Consider the following 22,108-nt stretch of genomic DNA (forward strand, 5'->3'; position numbering starts at 1 on the left):
GATTCTTCCACAAAACTACTCTTCATTACAACATCAACAATGGCTTCAGTGATCTCCGAATTTCTACAATAATTAAAAAAAATCCAAGCTTACTTGGGGTGGAGTTGGTGATGGTTTGCTGTTGGTTCGCGTGAGTTCCTGGTGCTGCTGGTTTCGGGTGGAGTTGGAGCTGAGATCGCTGCTGCTGCATTGTGCGCGTTTGATTGGCTACAGCTACGTCGCACGGGTGGTGCTGGTGGGTGTGGGTCGCTGTTGCGTCGCCTGTTTGGTGCTATACTGCTGCTGGGTTGCTGGCTCTGCCGCGTCGCTCGTGGACGGTGGATCGCTAGTGAAGATGGTGGCTCCTTAATTCGGTGTGAGGATGAGGCAGTAAACGTCAGCTTTTGGCTGCCGGTGGAAAGTGCAGTGAGAGGCTGATGGAGCGGCTGGAGAAGTGGAGATAAATTTAGGGATTTTAGGTTTTGGGAATTTGGTAAAGTCTAATACCATCAAAATCCTTTTCCTAATCTAACACCATCTGTTAGGCTGCTGTTCTTAGATAGCAGCAACGAATTGAAGAGAAGAATTATAGAAGAATAATGAGGAGAGGGAGAATTGTGTGGGATGTACCCCATTTCCTTCAAAATACCCAATATATACCTAAAATTATAACACTCTTAAATTTTACACATATATACTCTAAAAAATTAGAGAAAATACAAAAATAGCCACGACTAAATCCTCATAAAATTAAACCCAACTCCTCGAAGTCGGGTAAATAGTCGAGAATACTCGACTTCAACCAAACCATACACAATTAGTAATTTAGCATAAATTCTCGACTTTTTCATATTAGTCGGGTAAATAGTCTAGAATACTCGACTTCAATTGAAATAAAAAATTATTTGAAAAATTCTTAATTTTTTCAAGTAAGTCGAGTAAAGAGTCGAGAATACCTGACTTTAATTTAACCTTATCTAATATTCATTCAGCAAAAATTCTTGACTTTTCATTGAAGTTCGGTAATTGGTTGGGAATACTCTACTTAAATTGAAATGAAAATTTTCCTTTTAATTAAGTCAGGAAAAAAGTCGAGTATACTCGACTTTGGTTGCGTTATTATGTAGAAGTCATGAGAGAGGAAGTAAACGTAAATAGATGGTTGATAAGTGCATATTTTCCATATATTTTGCTATTAATTTCTCCATCTTTTTCTTGTTTTGGTCTTAAATATTCTAGTTATTTTAGTTAATTTTTAATTTAGTAAATTATATTTTATTGTGTTAATTTTTATCTTAGTTTTATTTATTTTGTTATTTTAGATATATTCTGGAATTAAAGAGAAATTAAATCGGAGTATTCAGGAAAGAAATTTGATTGAAGATTGAGAGACAAAAGTGTACAAGAGATCAAGAATTGGAAGGAATTAGAAAATAAAGAATATTCGCCCATTAAAGCTTGTATGGGCCAAGCAAAATGAATGTTGCACATGGAGCTAAAATTGGAAAATGGAAGTAAAAAAGGAAGCCAAGCCAATTAACAAGCCAAGCCATCACATGAAAGCAAAATTGGAAAACAAATATTGCAAACCAAAAGTGGCCAGCACGTGAAAGGAAGGAGAATAAAGCCTTTTGGCTTTAGGAAATCATGGCAAAATCATTATTGGCTTATTAATTGAAGCATGAAAGTGGCGGTTATGGGCTTTGGATTTAATTCTTTCCATGCAAGGATTTAAAAGAAGCCACAATTGAAGCATTATAAAAAGGATCAAGCGGAAGCAACACAAGAGGAGAATCGGCAACCAAGAGGGGAATCGGCACCAAGAGAAACTGAACAATTTGTAGCCGCAAAGGAGAAGAAAAAATCAGCAACCAGAATTAAATTGAAGCAAAGGCAGCCGCTTGAATTAATCTCCATGATTAGTTTTGTCAATTCTTTTATTCCCAATTCAATTATGTTAGGCTAGATTTTTATTTGGTTGAGGGTGAATTCAAAACCCCGAACATGTCACATGATTAATTTTTAATTTCTATCATTCAATTTATTTAATTGAGATTGTTTATGTTCTTCTATAATTAATGTTCATGGTTTATTCTTATTTTACTTGAGTAGCCAATTAGATAGGACTTGAATAAATTCTATTGCTAGATTAAAATTCTTGATCCGTAATTGTCTTGATATTTTAATCATTAGTGGTATGTTGGAATCAGTGATTTCGATTGGAGAACATAACCTAAGTTAAATAATCCGAACTTGTGTGTTTATTGCCTAGATCAACCTAATATCTTTCTCTGTTTAATGCTTCTATTATCTTAAATTTAAAGAGCTTGTTTTAAATTATTTAATGGTTAGAGATTAGATGAAGAGCTTGTTTTGCCTAACGACACACTAAGGAAAGATTGAGACTAACAGAGCTTATTGTTGTCTACGGTTGATAATTTCAATATAAATTGATGATAGAATTGATATATTATGTGCATGTTTGGTGGTGGCGAATGATCATTTAACCAAAGTTTTCATCATTATTATTTCTTTCTCCTTTAATTAGAGTTTTTATTAAATTCTTGTTCGTAGTTTCAATTTCTTTATTTCTTACTATTTAGTTAAAAACTCATAAACCCCCCTTTTATTTATAATTGGCATTTTGGGTTATTTTCAGGGACCTCCCCTGAGGTTTAGTGTATCTACAGTCGGATAGAAAGTATGCATGTAATTACAGGGACCTCCCCTGGCGTTAGTGTTCCGTTAAATGGACTGTCAGTTGACTGTTTAAATTCCAAAAATGCCCCTCCCGCCAAAATCTATTTTGATTCATATGATTAACTGATGGATAATAGAATTCACACAAAAATATCCAATGGATAAAAAAAAATTACACACTAAAAAAAATAAACATTTTTCTGCCAATATTACCGTTGTAAATAAACGGTAATATTCAGCAGCAGAGCCTATAAATGGAGCCTTTTGTAGGCTTAATAAATCACCATAGCACACTCTCTTCTTCTTCTATTTCTTTTAAAAAATTCTTAAAAACTTTGGTTCTGCAATTTGTTCAAACTGATCACTCATTCAGTTGAACTCATCAACAAAATCATTCAAAAAAATCAAGCTTAAACACTGCCTGAAAGCCATGGATTCTCAAAGCTCTAATACATCAAGCACATCAACCATGGAACAAGTTTATGAGCCAGCTTGGAGGAACTTTGTTAATGGAAAGCTCATTAGGTTTTCAAACCGTATATGCAAATGCCGTATGAGAGCTGAAGTAAAGATATCTGAATCAGATAACAACCCTCACAAGCTTTACTATAAATGCATGAACAAAACAAACTGTGGGTACTTCAAGTGGTGGGTTCCAGAAAGGAATGATTTCAACAATGGAGCTTTTTTTGAAGGAAATATGACTGCAATTGTGAATGTTGATGCCCTGCATGCTATTGAAGCTAATGTGAATGAAGTGAAGACTCTAGTAAAGAAGTTACAAAAATCTAGATTTAGTGAAGGGGCTGTGAAGATGATGATGTACTTGAATCTAACATTCTTTATACTCAATCTACTAATGCTTAAGATGTAATAGCTTATGTAATCCTATCTATATCTATGAAAGGCTATAGTAAAGTGTAGTTGTTCTAGTGCTTTTCAAATGCTATGTGGCAAAACCTAGTTGGAAGCCTATAATATCAATGAAATCTAGTCGAACTCCTTATATGCACTACAATATTAGCATATATATGATAGATAAGTGATAATTACAATAATAAGTAAATAATATACTTTAACTTATAAGAAGCAAAATCAGATCAATAACAAAAAGCATAATGAATAACACAAATAATATATACTTTAACTTATAATTTCATATTCATTCCAGCAGTATCAAATGTCATCAATGGCTGAATTCGATCAACCTATACAAATCAGCAGTAGCCAATGTATATAGTAGCAGCATGCGTGTGTTTATACATAAACATCACAAGTACAAAATAAACAAAAACTCAAACCTATATCTATGGTTGAGTGACAAAAAGATGATACAACATCTTCATCATTCTAATGCTTACAATTTAAGGTGATGCATCATCTAACCCCTCAAAAATATTTTGTAGATGGGATTAGCTTGGCTTCTGCTGTCTTCACTTCATAAGTACAGCTTGATGTTTTCAATGCTATTGGATGCATTAATTTACTAGTGATCACTCCTGAGTAAGTTGTCCTTCATGATTAAAGTAAACAAATTAAAACGTAACTTGTGGTTGTATTAAATCATGAAAAAAAAAACTAACATTCTGGACACTATTCTGTCCAGAATGTAAGTTAAAACATGCTGTCAAGATTACATACCATTTCCATGGACACTATTCTGGCTGAGATTCACAGAACCAGTAGTAGCAGTAGATCCCAATGACTCTCCTTTATCCTATATGTAGACAATTAAATAATGGATTAGTATAACACAATTTATAATAAAAGCAATATACACCAAAATTACAAACAATGAATAAATATGACCTGATGGACTTTCTTTTTCGGAAATTTCTTAGTTTTTCCCCCTCTCTCAGTAACTTTGCAGCTTCTGACGTTGTGGCCCTACTGATCGCATTTAGAACACCTTACGCTTGAGCTCCTCTTAAATGCCTTATTTTCACCAGCCTCCTTTCCTCTTGGTTTGAGGCCTACCAGCAGCCCTTTATGACAAGTGGTGGTAACAGATTATCATGCAAAAGTAAAGGCCATCTGCTTTCATCAGGCACTGAATGCAGCTGGTGAGAATAAGTTTTCTTGAATGCAGTTTTCCTTAATAAATTATGGATGTAATCATTCACGTTATATCTCATTGCATCAATGCAACACATGGCATGCTTGCAAGGTAAGCCTGATACATCCCACTCCCCACAATCACAATGCTTCGTGCCTAAATCAACAACACACCTCTTAGAAATATCTTCCATTACTTCAAAGGTTTTGTCATGACCAAATATAACTGACAATGTTCTAGATTCAACCCTTGCTTCTATAACCTTCCTCCAAACAAATGGAGGCAGCTCATCTTGCCAAGTGTTGGCCTGCTCATATCTTTTGTGTATCAATATCATAATCTTCCTTCTAATCTCCTCAAGCATTCTTACAATGGGCATGCCTCTGAAGTTACTGATCCAATTATTAAAAGATTCAGTCATATTGTTTGTGACATGCGAACACTTGATTTGTATAGGGAAGCAATGCTTAGCCCAACAAACCACTGGAATTTGCAACAACCATTTGTGAGCAGCAAGGTAGATACTATAAATTTCAGCCATATGGTTATTGAAATAAACTTGATTTGCACTTCTGCATGCAGCCCAAAATTCTTTTTTCAGCAACATACCAGGAAACTTTTGCTTGAAGTTTGAATAAATATGCCTACAACAGTACCTTTTTAAAGCATGAGGAAAAACCCTCTCAAGAGCATTCAATATCCCCTTTTGTCTGTCACTCATAAAGCAAAGACCCTCACCACCATTACAGCCTATTTGCTCATATAGTTTCTCCATAAAGTAAGTCCAAGACTCAGTGTTTTCATTGTCTACTACACACATGGCTAACGGATATATGCCATAGTTGGCATCTACACTAACAACAGACAATATGACCCCTTTATACAGACCCTTAAGGTGACAACCATCTACACCTATAAATTGCCTACAACCTTCAAAGAATCCCCTCCTATTAGCATCAAAAAACACAAAAAAAAAATTTAAAATGAGGATTCACCCCACCACCTAACCAATCTTTTTCTAACGAGACTGTTGAACCGGGATTAGAGGATAAGATAACATTCATATACCTGAATAGCTTTGTGAAGCTAGCCTTGTGATCTTGACCGAGCATTTTCTTACTATTATTATTACTAATACTATTTTATTTATAATTGACATTTTCTTTAGTTAGATTAATTTATATTATTATTACTATTATTATTACTACTATTATTTTATTTTAAATCTTGCTTTAGAGTTGATAATAAATATAACTAGCATAGTCTATGTGGGATCGATCCTTACTCGCTTTGTACTAATTATTTATATTAGTGCTAAGGTTTTAAATTTGATGTACCTTAACGACACTACCAAATTTTTGGCGCCGTTGCCAGGGGACTAGCATTTAGTTTGTTTATTATCACTTGTTTTATTTTATTATTTTTACTTATTTTTTTCTTTCCCTCTCATTTTATTTATTTATTTTGTTTTAATTAGTTATTTTTTGTTCTATATTTAGATTTTCATGAGCATACAGGACATTTGATTGAAACTCGAACAACTTAGAGCAACCTCATCATATTCAGAACTCGATTTCGCCATCCACATTCCACTCTTGAAGACAGAGCCAGGCAGCCCAGAACCCGAACCAATGGCTCAGAACAACAATCGAACACTTAAAGAGTTGGCAGCTCCTAACTTGGACCAGCAACCCTTATGCATTGAGAATCCAAACCCTCAGGTAAACTTTGAACTCAAATCTAGGATGATTCATCTTCTTCCTACTTTTCATGGTCTTGCAAGAGAGGAGCCAAATAAACACTTGAAGGAGTTCCATGTGGTTTGCTCCACAATGAAACCAGCCGGAGTTTCTGAAGAGCAAGTTAAGCTAATGGCCTTCCCATTCTCTTTGGTGGATTCAGCCAAGGAATGGTTGTACTATCTTCCCTCTGGTACTGTCACTACATGGAATGAGATGCGTCAGCTATTTTTGGAGAAATATTTCCTAGCATCAAAAGCTGGCAGTATTCGAAAAAAAATTTGTGGAATCCGACAATATAATGAAGAGTCACTTTATGACTATTGGGAACGATTCAAAAAGCTATGTGCTAGTTGCCCCTACCATCAAATAAGTGATCAACTCCTTATTCAATATTTTTATGAGGGTCTACTCCCTATGGATAGGAGTATGATTGATGCAGCTAGTGGAGGAGCACTCGTAGATAAGACACTAGAGGCAGCCCGAAATCTCATTGCTAACATGGCTGCTAATTCCCAACAGTTCAACACCAGGAACGATCTACTGCTGCCGCCTAAGCGAGTCAATGAGGTAAGTACTACTTCGCTCTAACAACAAGTTTCAAATCTTACTTCTTTGGTGCAACAATTAGCCCTAGGGCAACAGGTGAGACCATGTGGCGTCTGTTCCATGGTCGGGCATGCGACTGATATGTGCCCTACTCTCCAAGAGGGTTCACATGAGCAAGCCAACGCAGTTGAGGGGTTCCTAGGCCAACCAAGACAAAGGTATGACCCCTATTATAATTTTTACAATGAAAGGTGGAAGGATCACCCTAATTTTAAGTATGGGAACCAACAACAAGGCATTCCTAATGTGGCACCATCTCGACCACTGGGCTACCCCCAACAGCGGGTGCAACAGCCTTACCAAGTTCAGCCACCTCCACCTCCTCAAAATCAAGGTACGTCTTTGGAAGACCTTGTAAAAGCTCTCGCTACTAACTCTATGCAATTCCAACAGACTACCCAGACACAGCTCCAATATTTAGAGAATTAAATTGGCCAATTGGGCACATCTATGAGTTAGATAGAGGCTAGAACTTCAGGAAAGTTACCTTCTCAACCAGAAATTAATCCAAAGGAGAATGCTAGCGCTATGTCTCTTAGGAGCGGAAAACAGTTGGAACCATTATTAGCTAAGCCATCAAAAGTGTCCACAACAGCATCGCACTCTGTGACCAATCCCTCCCTTGAGGCTATTCCTTTAACAAGGAAATATGATTCCCACTCTGCATTGCCAGTCGACCCATCTAGCCAAGGAAGTAACCCCTCACTTCGAATTAAGGCTATCTCAATTCCTCCACTATTTCCTAGCAGGTTTAAATAATCCAAGAAATGGGAGCAAGAAAAAAAGATCCTTGAGACCTTTCGTAAAGTCGAGGTAAATATTCCTCTACTTGATGCTATTAAACAAGTGCCGTGTTATGTAAAGTTTTTAAAGGAATTATGCAGCAACAAGCGAAAGTTGAGCGGTAACGAAAAGGTAAGTGTATGAGAGAATGTTTCTGTTGTACTTCAAAGAAAACTTCTTCCTAAGTGCAAGGATCCAGGTACTTTTACTATCCCTTGCACTATTGGCAATACCATATTCAAAAGATGTATGCTAGATTTAGGGGCCTCAATTAATGTTATGCCATATTCGATTTATAACTCCTTAAATTTAGGTCCAATGGAAGAAACTGGTATAATTATTCAATTGGCTGATAGATCTAATGCTTACCCGAAGGGGGTTGTGGAAGATGTTCATGTGCAGGTCAATGAATTGGTCTTTCCAACTGATTTTTATATCCTTGAAATGGACGATGAATCATCGCCCAATCCCACTCCTATTCTGTTGGGGCGACCATTCCTTAAGACAACCCGAACCAAGATTGATGTTCACGATAGAACCCTCGCAATGGAATTCGATGGTGAAGTGATCCACTTCAATATCTTTGAGGCAATGAGGTATCCTAGTGATGCACATTCTGTCTTTGCCATAGATGATATTAATACTTTGGTGCAGGATGATTCTAAGGAACAAGCAAATTTGATAAAGTTGGATGATGAGGTAGAGGAAGCTATGGTGATCTTAAATGGAGCAGTCACATTACGTACTAATGGGTATAATGTCTCTTACCTTGAATTGCCTTTATTAAATGAGAAACTTTTACCTTCAATTGTGCAGGCACCTACCTTAGAACTTAAGCCACTCCCAGAGCACCTGCAATATATTTACTTGGGTGAGAATAAAACACTTCCAATCATAATTGCTAAAACCTCACTTCGGTTCAACAAGAAAAGCTAATTAAGGTGCTTCGGGATCACAAGACGGCGATTGGCTAGACCATTGCCAACATTAAGGGAATTAGTCCTTCCATGTGCATGCATCGTATTTTGCTAGAGGAAGGGTCTAAACCAACGAGAGATGCACAACGCCGCCTTAATCCACCAATAATGAAAGTCGTAAAAAAGGAGATACTGAAACTCCTTAATGTGGGGATTATTTATCCCATTTCTGATAGTAAATGGGTGAGTCCTGTGCAGGTAATTCCAAAAAAATCAGGCATCACAGTGGTCAAGAATGAAGAAAACAAGCTTGTGCCAACTAGAGTTCAAACTGGGTGGAGAGTTTGCATTGACTATCGTAAACTGAATGCAGCCTCTCGCAAGGATCATTTTCCTCTGCCATTCATTGATCAAATGCTTGAAAGGTTAAGGGGTCACTCTCATTATTGTTTTCTTGATGGTTACTTAGGTTATAATCAGATCGTTATCACTCCGGAAGACCAAGAGAAAACGACCTTCACTTGCCCCTTCGGAACATTTGCTTATCGACGCATGTCGTTTGGTCTCTGTAACGCTCCTGCCACTTTCCAAAGGTGTATGATGAGTATTTTTTCTTATTATGTGGAGAACATCATTGAGGTATTTATGAATGATTTTACAGTTTATGGTGATTCTTTCGATAAATGTTTAGATAACCTTACACTTGTTCTTAAACGATGCATTGACACTAACCTTGTGCTTAATTGGGAAAAATGTCATTTTATAGTTAATTAAGGTATTGTATTAGGCCATGTTATTTCTGAAAGGGGGATTGAAGTTGATAAATCTAAGATAAATCTTATTCGTTCCTTACCACCTCCCACTAGTGTGAGGGAGGTTCGTTCTTTTCTTGGTTATGTAGGTTTCTATCGCAGGTTTATCAAAGTCTTCTCCAAGATAGCATTACCCCTCTGCAACTTACTTCAAAAGGATGCAACGTTTGACTTCAATGAAGAGTGCCAAAGAGCTTTTAAGAAGTTAAAAGAGGTTTTGACATTGGCCCCTGTGATTCAACCACCGAACTGGGATTTACCATTTGAGATTATGTGCGATGCCAGTGACTATGCTGTTGGAGCCGTGTTGGGCCAGCGTGTGGGCAAGTTTCCTCATGTCATTTATTATGCCTCTCGTACATTGAATGATGCACAACTTAACTACTCCACTACCGAGAAAGAACTTTTAGCAGTTATCTTTGCCTTAGAGAAATTTTGTTCTTATTTAATTGGATCTAAGGTAATCTTTTACTCTGACCATGCAGTTATTAGGTACTTGCTCACCAAAAAGGATGCCAAGCCGCGCCTTATTCGATGGATACTTCTATTGCAAGAATTTGACTTAGAGATTCTACATAAGAGAGGTTTTGAGAATTTGGTGGCAGATCATTTAAGTCGACTTACCTATAACGAAGATGCACTTCCATTGCATGAGAACTTTCCAGATGAGCAGTTATTACATGTAGGTATAGTTACTCCTTGGTATGCAGATATTGTCAATTACTTGGTTACCATGACAATACCGAAAAAGATAACCCGTGCATAAAAGGCCAAGATCAAGAGTGATGCCAAGTACTATGTGTGGGATGAGCCATACTTGTGGAAGCATTGTTCTGATCAAGTTATTAGAAGGTGCGTACCCGAAACTGAATTTACTTATATTCTCACATTTTGTCATACTTTGGCTTGTGGAGGACATTTTGGACCAAAGAGAACAGCCCTTAAGGTACTTGTGAGCGGTTTTTATTGGCTATCACTATTTAAGGACGCATATTTGTTTTGCAAATCTTGTGATCGTTGCAGAGAACAGGTAATTTGGGACCTAAAAATCAAATGCCGCAATCTCCCATTCTTATAGTTGAGATTTTTTATGTTTGGGGCATCGATTTCATGAGACAATTTCCTCCATCGTTTGGTAATCTCTATATTGTTCTTGCGGTTATGTTTCAAAATGGGTGGAAGCAAAAGCCACCCGAACTAACGATTCTAAGGTTGTGGTAGATTTTATAAAGAGTAACATCTTTACAAGGTTTGGAACACCAAAGACAATTATCAGCGACAGAGACACTCACTTTTGTAACAGGTCAGTAGAAGCCCTCTTTCAAAAATACAACATCACTCACAAGGTGTCTACATCTTATCATCCCCAAACTAGTGGGCAAGCTGAGGTGTCTAATAGGGAAGTGAAATCAATCCTTGAAAAGACAGTTAATCCGAATAGAAAGGACTGGAGCCTATGGGTTGATGATGCACTTTGGGCATATAGGGCTTTATACAAAGCGCCTATTGGTATGTCACCCTACAGGTTAGTATATGGTAAGTCTTGTCATCTTCCAATGGAACTTGAACATAAAGCTTAGTGGGCTATGAAACAATGTAACATGAAATTGGACGGCACCGGCCAGCACAGAAAGTTCCAATTCCAAGAATTAGAGGAAATTCGAAATGACGCCTATGAGAATTCATGAATCTATAAGGAAAATACTAAGGCTTTTCATGATAAGCAGATCTTGAGAAAGAGTTTTGAAGTTGGACATAAAGTTTTGTTATTCCATTCTCGCCTTAAGTTATTTCCAGGTAAATTACGTTCTCGATGGGTTGGGCTTTTTGTTGTTACTAATATTTTTCCTCATGGTGCAGTTGAGATCAGGAGCTTAAAGACAGGTAAAGAGTTGAAAGCTAATGGTCATAGGTTGAAGCCTTACTATGAAAACTTTCAGACACTCAATGTAGAGGAGGCTCCACCTTATGAATCTGCGTACATTGATGAGTGAAACTTGAGAATTATATCAGGCTGAGGACAATAAACCAAGCGCTTATTGGGAGGCAACCCAATGGCTGGAGAAAAGATTTTGAGAGCACGCCATAATAGATTTGATCTTTCTCCCTTTCATTCTCATTTACTTTATCCACTCTGTTGAATTTTGTTTGTTTCTGTTTGTGTGTCTCATCTCATTTCCCCATGTTTAATTATTTATTTTGTTAACTTAGGCTTACATTGAGGACAATGTAAGAATTAAGTGTGGGGGGGGGGATTTCGAACTTAGTTTTTATTGCTTTGTCTTTTTCTTTTTATAAAAAAAAAAACAACAACAACAACAACATTGTTGTGAATATTAGCCAGTGATAAGAATTTGATTGACAATTAATATGGTTCTTAGAAAATGTTGAATATTAACTTAGTTTATACTTGATTCTTGTGTTGATTTTTTCTTAATTAAGATTCTTTAAACCATGAACACTAATATCAATTCTTTCATAATTTTGACTTAGAATTTGAGATTGACGCAACCTGAGTTGAGAATTTTAAATTGAGTAAATGATTGTTTGTCTTGATTCTTATCTCCACAATACAGTGTAGTATACATAGGCACCATAGTCAGAAATAGCTACTTATAACCCTTAAGAGTGAAACTATCCTTGAGTAATTTGGGCCTATGTGCCACCAGTATGTAGATGATAATCTACCATGAGAAGAAGGCTACCTTAAGGGGTAGAGTGAAAGCTCCTGACTATAAAAAAAAAAAAGAGAAAAAAATCAAAAGAAAATGCACACAAATGCCTGTAAAAGAAAAAAAAATTGGAGATCAAGATGATAAGATTAGTTTGACCTACTCTTTTCTTTGTTCGAGGCAAAGGCTGTTGATATTGAAGATTTTGGGAATGGATTTTAATTGAATTGATTCACACACACACTATGAGAATCAAAAGAGAGATGTGATTGACTATTGAATTAAAGTTAGAACTTCGATAATATTTGAAATCTTCTTTGAGCTATATGACTTATACAATCTTTGAGGCTAGTTTTATTTTAAATTCCTTTGTTCTTTTTCTGCTATAAAAAAAAAGAAAAAAAGAAAATACAATGATGTTTGTGGGTATTATCGCTGAAGCCCTTACGAGACTATAACTCGTCCACTAGGGCCGCCTAGGGGTTTAAAGGTTTGTTGCACACGCTAAATGCAATCATGATTTCCTACGAAAGTGGACTAGTTTAGGTTTTCTTTTTATTTTATTTTTGTTCTAGGTTTGCTCGAGGACGAGCAAAGGGTAAGTGTGGGGGAATTTGATAAGTGCATATTTTCCATATATTTTGCTATTAATTTCTCCATCGTTTTTTTGTTTTGGTCTTAAATATTCTAGTTATTTTAGTTAATTTTTAATTTAGTAAATTATATTTTATTGTGTTAATTTTTATCTTAGTTTTATTTATTTTGTTATTTTAGATATATTCTGGAATTAAAGAGAAATTAAATCAGAGCATTCAGGAAAAAAATTTGATTGAAGATTGAGAGACAAAAATGTACAAGAGATCAAGAATTGGAAGGAATTAGAAAATAAAGAATATTCTCCCATTAAAGCTTGTATGGGCCAAGCAAAATTAATGTTGCACATGGAGCTAAATTTGGAAAATGGAAGTCAAAAAGGAAGCCAAGCCAATTAACAAGCCAAGCCATCACATGAAAGCAAAATTGGAAAACAAAGATTGCAAACCAAAAGTGGCCAGCACGTGAAAGGAAGGAGAGTAAAGCCTTTTGGCTTTAGGAAATCATGGTCAAATCATTATTGACTTATTAATTGAAGCATAAAAGTGGTGGTTTTGGGCTTTGGATTTAATTCTTTCCATGCAAGGATTTAAAAAAAGCCACAATTGAAGCATTATAAAAAGGATCCAGCGGAAGCAACACAAGAGGAGAATCGGCAACCAAGAGGGGAATCGACACCAAGAGAAACTGAACAATTTGCAGCCGCAAAGGAGAAGAAAAAATCAGCAGCCAGAATTAAATTGAAGCAAAGGTAGCCGCTTGAATTAATCTCTATGATTGGTTTTGTCAATTCTTTTATTCTCAATTCAATTATGTTAGGCTAGATTTTTATTTGGTTGAGGGTAAATTCAAAACCCCGAACATGTCACATGATTAATTTTTAATTTTTATCATTTAATTTATTTAATTGAGATTGTTTATGTTCTTCTATAATTAATGTTCATGGTTTATTCTTGTTTTACTTAAGTAGCCAATTAGATAGGACTTGAATAAATTCTATTGCTAGATTAAAATTATTGATCCGTAATTGTCTTGATATTTTAATCATTAGTGGCAGGTTGGAATCAGTGATTTCGATTGGAGAACATAACCTAGGTTAAATAATCCGAACTTGTGTGTTTATTGCCTAGATCAACCTAATATCTTTCTCTGTTTAATGCTTCTATTATCTTAAATTTAAAGAGCTTGTTTTAAATTATTTAATGGTTAGAGATTAGGTGAAGAGCTTGTTTTGCCTAACGACACACTAAGAAAAAATTGAGACTAACAGAGCTTATTGTTATCTACGGTTGATAGTTTCAATATAAATTTATGATAGAATTGATATATTATGTGCATGTTTGGTGGTGGCGAATGATCCTTTAACCAAAGTTTTAATCATTATTATTTCTTTTTCTTTTAATTAGAGTTTATTTTAAATTATTGTTCGTAGTTTTAATTTCTTTATTTCTTACTATTTAATTAAAAATTCATAAACCCCCCTTTTATTTATAATTGGCATTTTCTTTAGTTAGATTAATTTATATTATTATTACTATTATTATTACTACTATTATTTTATTTTAAATCTTGCTTTAGAGTTGATAATAAATATAACTAGCATAGTCTCTGTGGGATCTATCCTTACTCGCTCTGTACTAATTATTTATATTAGTGGTAAGGTTTTAATTTGGTGCACCTTAACGACACTACCAATGGTTTTTTTTGGTTATTTTTTACTTTTTACACTTTCATGAGGTATATGTATGTAATAGGGTACAAATTTGGTATTTAAGGACAAATGGGGTATATTTAAATAAAAAACCCATGAGGAGAGGTGGCCAGGGGGGAAATGAGAGTTTTTTAAGTAATTGTTATTCTTTATTAATCTAACAACAGTTTCTTATACAAAGCCAAAGAAATCCGACTAAAATAATAATTCCTGGTAACATAATAACTAACTTAGTAACTAATCCTTAATAGAAAAGGAAATAATGTAGAATTGAGACCAAGAAGGGCATCTCCAATGCTTAACACTATTATGGTGTAATACTAATATAAAAAATATATTTTTTTCACACTAAATTATTATTTCATCTATAACACATTTACACCAAATTTTACACAAAAAAAAATCTTCTTTTTATTCTCAAGAATTAATCCAATTAACACAATAAATATTACTATTAATATAGATAATTAAGTAATGAGTAATTTTATATCGATTAACAAAAAAAATATATAGAAAATTATTAAATTTTCATTTAATTAACTAAATTAGTACATTATGAAAATTAAACATTACATTAATATAGAAAAATACAATAACAATAATACTACTCTAGTTATTCGAATTACTAAATTCATCCCATAAATGATCAATTAATACATTTCGGAGTGCAATGTGAGCCTCTTTATCCTTGATTTGTTTGTGTCGAACAAGAAATTCTTAAAATCTAGTATTCTCATCTACCCTCATATCAACGATTGGTATTGGCGCTTGCATCCAATCATTAATTGTTGCATTAACATCACATTCATCTTCGATGATCATATTGTGCATAATAATGCAAGCAGTTATTGTTCAAAAAACATGATGGTCCAGCAACAATTGCAAAACATGATTGAAGGACTCTGAAATATAAGTGTGCAACCCAAGAGGGAGGTGAATTAGAATTTTAAAAATTATCCTAGCAAATCCACACAATAAGCAATCTAATGTTTTAATAAAAATTGAAAGCAATAAGTTTAATAAAAGTACAATAACTAATGAGTAAGGGAGAAGAGAAACAAACACTCGAATTTTTACGTAGTTCGGCAAACCCCGCATACGTCTACGCCTCCAAGCGATCCAAGCTTGAGGATTTCACTATCCAAGCCTTTCCAAGGCTTCAACCATTTACAATTGACTTCAAGGTGTCAATGAACCTTTACAACAAAGAGATTATCTCCCAATCTCTTCACTCAAGTGTCTCACACACTCAAACTCTTACAATTGAGATGAAGAAATGAAAGTTACAATGAAACTCACTCAATGAGTAGATATTCAAAAATGAAGAACAAGAAATGATTCAATGTTTTGTGTTTTGTAAGTTGAAGGCTCAAGATATCTCGTGTGCTTTTTGTTTATGCTTGTTGGAGAGATTGAAAATGAGTTGGATTTGAGTTCTTATAGTTTGAGCTCAAAAAGTAGCCGTTATGCACATTTTGGTCATAACCGGTTTGCCGTTTATGGACATCCAGTTAGCCGCTTAATGTTACCGTTACAGCCACAATTTTGAATTTCTGAACATTTGGTATACCGCTTTGTGAAATCCGGATAGCCGTTTATGCTCCAGAAGCTTACTGCCCAACAACCGGATTACCGTTTGTCAGGATCCGGTTAGCCGCTTTCAATTTGAATAGATTCTGCCCAAAATTCGGCTTGCCAGTTTTTCACATCCGGTTAGCCGCTTGCTACAGTGACTGCTACAGTGAAATATTTTCTAAAATTACAGTTTGATCCTAAAACTTTATAAAACTGTATTATGACCCAAAATGTTATGAAAATTTACAAATAGGTCCAATTTCAGAATTTTAAATAATGCTTTGTCAATCCCAAAACTTTCTAAAATTATGATTTCACCCAAACCATGTGAAATTATAGAATGACCTAAAAATATTTAAATAGTTTCAAATAGGTCCAAATTTGAAATTTAAAATACTATTAAAGATTTTAAAATACTTTCATTTTAGTCCAAAATACTTTAATTCCATAACATCATTTTCTTATTATAAAAGCGCAATTCATAAATCTTTGCTTAATCAATACATGTGGCTTGTTATCATCAAAATCAATATTTATAGCCATATAGGCTAACAGACTCCAAATGCACGTTCTACATCTTTCCGACATGCTTCTTGTTTCATAGCAAATAATTTCTTTTTAGGACCACGTGGATCATGGATAGTTTGTACAAGAGTAGACCATTTTGGGTAGATACCATCAGCTAAATAATAACCCATATTATATTTGTTCCGTTTAATGACATAAATCGAGCGAATGTGTTACTGGCACAAGATAAGAAATACAATAAAGGGTTCAAATTTGATTATGTATGGCCTATCCTCAAAGATATTAAAAAATTTGGTGATGATAATAGCATTGCAACACCATACTTTCAAAGGCAAAGTAGCGAATTTGTGCCATCACAATCAAATTCTCCCGTTCCGAAGTCTCCAACATCAACATCTTCTAGTCTATCATCATTTTCACTAAATATAAATGACGAGCATGTTAACGATTGTTCTACTCAACGACCCATTGGAGTAAAGAAGGCAAAAGGAAAAAGGAAAGTTGAAGATCAAAATTCACTAGTTATTAATACTATTAAAGAAGACAATCGGCAACTTTATGAAATTCTTCAAAAGGCAGTGACGATAGGCAACAAAATTATCAAATTCAAATGATACGAGCCCAAAATGGGAAAACAAAATTGGAGATGGTCACATATCGTGAAGAAAACAAAATTTTACTTAAAGATTTAAATTCGATAAGTGATCCGAGCTTGCGTTAATATTTTAAAAATGAACAAATTCAGATTTTGTAGAGAAGATCTCAGCAAGGCCAAGCATCTCAAAATACTTCCAATAATATTGACCAATATTTTGATGATATTGGAGGATCTAATAATGATATCCCAAAATATTAAATAATTGTTCTAATTTATGCTGCTAGTAGTAGTTTTTTTAATTTTTGTTAATTGAACTTTGTATTTTTAATTTTGTAATATGTAATCTAGTAATTAATGTTATTGACATTTTATTTATATTATTAATTTTCGTGTTGAATTTTTTTTATTTAACATATTAGTATAATATTCTAAAATTAAAAAATAAAATAAAAATAATAACAAAAATAATAATAATAACTTAAAATATTATATAAAATAAGACATATATGTAAATAAAAAAAAATAAAGATATTTGAGATTTTTTATTCCTATCACTAAATGAATAGTGTTGCACCATATTTGGTGCAATACTATTCATAACACCATTTTAATGTTTGTTTTGATATTACATTAGAAAAGTATTTTACACCAAAAATGGTGTAAAAATTAATTTGGTATTAATTTTGCTGTCGCATTGAAAATGGCCTAACACCATCAAAATTCTATTCGTATTCATCGTAACTAAAAAGGAAAAAAAAAGTTAGGTCATTATTGAAAAATATTAAGTGTGGTGGAAATTAACCTAAAATCTTGACTTTTAATTAGTTAATTGATCTTTAAGAAAATATACAGATACGTTTTACACTTTCGGCTATTAAAATTAAGGAAAATTATCACTGCATCACCTCTTTTTTGTCTTATGTTCATCCAACCACTAAAAAATTGTAACATGTTCTCTGTACCACCTTTTTCTTTTTTAAATTTGTATCAGCTAGCCACTTTTTAACTAACACCATTAAATAATTTAAATGAAATGATAATTTTACCCCTAAATAAATTAAAAGACCATTTTATTTTACAAAAAGTTTGAAATAGGAAAATTATGATTATAAAAATACCTCTAAATTTAATAAAAAAATAAATCCCAAAATTAGAATTTTTAACTGTTGTTCTTTCTGGTGAAAGTTCATCTTCTCAGATTGTTCTTCCCAGCCAACACCTTCAAATAAAACTTCCGATTGGTATGATAAAACCCATTTTCAAAATGTTTTAACTCAAACAGATTTTCTGATAAAGAGTCGTGCTCAAGTATTCCTTCCTTAGAAAGGAAATTTACAAAAATACCTTCAGTTATAAATCTTCCTTATCAGCTCGTAAGGAGTCAACCGAGGTTTTCCACCTCAGATATTCCAAGTTCATCTATTCGTTCTGTTGACTATACCACAAATGTTCCTCATCCAATTTATACTAGTAGTCAACATGAACAAAAACAAGAAGAGAAGGAACTTTCTCCTCCAACTTCCCCTACTTTTTCTGCTATCACAGAAAATGTCATAAATGTTATTGAAAAGAATTTTGAGCTTGATAAAAATCTTCTTCATAATGATTTTTACTCTGACTTTAATAAAGAAAAAAGACTTTGGTTTTTTAAGAATTTTTTAAATCAAAGGAAAGAAATCCAACAAATCTATTATGAATTTGTTAATCTTCATCAAGTTCATATATTGTTTTTTGATTGGTTCGAAATATATTCTTCTGAGAACAACATTGAATATCTTTTTAAAGAGTCAAACCCTATTACTATTAGGAAGAAAATTCCCGAATGGAAACTTCTTGATAGCAATAGAATCATAAAGTCTGAACACCCACCTCTTCGAAGTGTAACCATTGATCATGGAGAACCTCCTGTCCAAATCAGAGCTTCACCTTACAAAATTCCAAAGCCAAATGATTCTGAAGCCAATTTAAGTAGTATTATCCAACAGAATAATTTCTGTAATACCAAATTAAATACAATCGGAAAGCAGTTGACTAGGATAGAAAACCAATTCCAAAAGTCAACCATTACTGTTTCTTTGATTCCACCAAAATCGGATTCTGACAAAAAGCTTAAGGAACCTATTTTCAAACCTTTTCAGGTTTCGAAAACTAGCCAAAAGCTTGTTCAATAGTCAAAATCAGATTTTGCTAAAGCCATTAGAGAACAACTAGATAGGATAGAAGTTGCTTCTTCCTCATCTAGCAAAGTTCAGATAGCCCCTGATACTCCTCAATCTAGCAAGATTGGAGTATTAGAACAAGACCAAATGTCTATAGCCTCTTTTGATATAGAAGCCTTCAAAGAAGAACCTTCTACTCCTAAAGCCAACAAAATTCATTGGGAATTAGCCCTTCCCACTGTCAAGACTCCACCAGATCTAGCAATAGATAATAGACCAAGTGCATTAAATCAATCCCGATACAATGCATCTTCAGTCTATGAGTGGAATATTGACGGTATGTCCGAATACAATATCCTAGGATTGTTGCAACAAATGACAATGGCAGCCAATGCCTATAAAACCCAAGCAGGAACTTCTGATCGTGCCATATCAGAAATCCTCATTGCCGGTTTTACTGGTCAACTAAAAGGTTGGTGGGATCATCTTCTCACTAATCAGCAACAATTAGACATTTTAAATTCCATTCAAGTCGATGAAAATGGAGCCCCTATTCTTGATGAGTTCAACAATCCAATCCAAGATGCTGTTGCTACTCTAATTTTAACTATTTCCCTCCATTTCATTGGTGACCCTTCACACCTTCGAGATAAAAACGCTGAGTTACTACATAATTTAAGATGTAGGAAACTTAGTGAATTTCAAAGTTACAAAACCTCATTTTTTAGCAGACTATTTCTAAGAGATGATGCAAATCATATAACTTGGAAAGAAAAATTTCTTGCTGGATTACCTACCCTTTTAGGTGAAAAGGTAAGAAATTCCATCAAAACCCTTTATGATAACCGTATTCCTTATGATGAGCTCACCTACGGTGAACTTGTCAGTTTTGTCAATAAAGAAGGTTTAAAGATTTGTCAAGATTTGAAATTACAGAAACGACTTAAGTGGGAGCTTAAGAAGTCTAAACAAGAATTAGGCGGTTTCTGTAAACAATTCAATTATGACCCTTTTAAAACTTCTATCTCCAAAGATTGTAATGGTGAGTGCTCTACTAAACCTCGTAGGAAACATTACAAATCTAAAAATTTTAGGAAACCCTTTCGTAATTTTAGAGAACTTCCTTATAAGAAACCTTCGAGGCCTTATAAGAAACCCAAATTCTCTAAAAAAGAGTTTAAAGCCAAACCTAACACTCCTTTCAATTACAGAGAAGCTATATGTCACAAGTGTGGCATAAAAGGTCATACTGCAAAATATTGCAGAATGAACTAAAAACTTCATGAGCTTGACCTTGATGATGAGATCCTTTCTAAATTAGCCCCTCTTTTTATCGAGTCTTCTGATTCCGAGTCTTCTATGTCAGGAGACAGTGATCCATATCAAGTTGACGAGCTATTTGACTCAGATGACTCTGCATCTAGCAATAGTGAATCTGAATCTGATTCATTTTTAAAGAAAATCAATGTTTTGACTAAAGACCAAGAAACTTTTCTTGAACTTGTAAAGCATATTTCTGATCCGAATCTTCAAAAAGAATATCTTGATAAACTTTTAAAAACTTTGGATTTTAATAAAGCCGAAACTTCTAAAGTCCCAATTGTTAAAAAAAATTCTTATGATCTTACTCATATTTTGGATAAAAAGAAAACAAAGAAGTCAACACCCACAATTCAAGATATTCAAAAAGAAATCAAAGACATTAAACTTGAAATAAAAGATTTAAAAGAAAAACAAAAAAGTGATTCTGAAACTATCCAACTCCTTTTACAAAAGCATTTACAGGATAGCTCAGATAATGAGTCAAATCCTAATGATGGTGATAATATTGACCAGAATTTAGAAAACATTGAGTTTGTACCAAATAATTTTCTATTTGCTTTAAAACAGATCACCATGAGAAAGTATTTGATTAAAATTACTTTGATTTTTTCCGATGATTTTGCAATTGACGCCATTGCCCTTTTTGACACTGGTGCCGATTTAAATTGCATAAGAGAGGACATTGTCCCCAAAAGATTTCATGAGAAAATAAAAGAAAGACTTTCTGCCGCCAACAATTCAAAGCTTAATGTAAATTCTAAAGTCGAAGCTTCAATTCATAACAATGGTTTTGAATTTAAAACTTCTTTTGTTCTTACAAATGACATACATCATGCTGTCATTTTAGGAACCCCTTTTATAAATCTTATCACTCCTTATACTGTCAATTATGATAGTATATCTTTTAAAGCAAAAGACAAAAGGTTTGTTTTCCCGTTTATTGAAAAGCCAAAAACAAGATATTTGAATATTGTTAAAGCATGTTCTGTCTATCAGAATCAAATCAACAATCTTCTCCGATCCAGACAAAGTGATTTAATGTTTTTACCAAAGGATTTAAGTTTAAAAAGAATAGAAAGCCAATTACAAAATGATTTCATCCAAAAGAAAATCTCTGATTGTAAAGATCTAATTGAAAAAGAAATTTGTGCCGATCTACCTTCAGCCTTTTGGAATAGGAAACAACATTTGGTAGATTTGCCTTACGAGAATTCTTTTGATGAAAAACAGATACCTACTAAAGCTCGTCCAATCCAAATGAATATGGATTTGGAACAACATTGTAGAACTGAAATAAAAGCCTTGGAGTCTAAAGGACTCATTGTAAAATCTAAATACCCATGGTCTTGTGCC

The 22,108-nt window shown here is 34.0% G+C and overlaps 1 protein-coding gene across 1 annotated transcript; it reads right to left on the minus strand.

The window, feature by feature from the left end:
• Positions 1–4,652: 4,652 nt before the first annotated feature.
• On the minus strand, positions 4,653–5,847 carry LOC112099282. The gene is made up of 2 exons (XM_024186587.1): positions 5,804–5,847; positions 4,653–5,682 (listed from the first exon to the last, which is right to left on the minus strand). Exons 1-2 carry the CDS (start codon positions 5,845–5,847, stop codon positions 4,653–4,655), a joined length of 1,074 nt encoding a protein of 357 aa, XP_024042355.1.
• Positions 5,848–22,108: the final 16,261 nt, after the last annotated feature.

The sequence above is a fragment of the Citrus clementina genome, unplaced genomic scaffold (genome assembly GCF_000493195.1).
Source record: "Citrus clementina cultivar Clemenules unplaced genomic scaffold, Citrus_clementina_v1.0 scaffold_9, whole genome shotgun sequence".
Taxonomy (NCBI): Eukaryota; Viridiplantae; Streptophyta; class Magnoliopsida; order Sapindales; family Rutaceae; genus Citrus; species Citrus x clementina.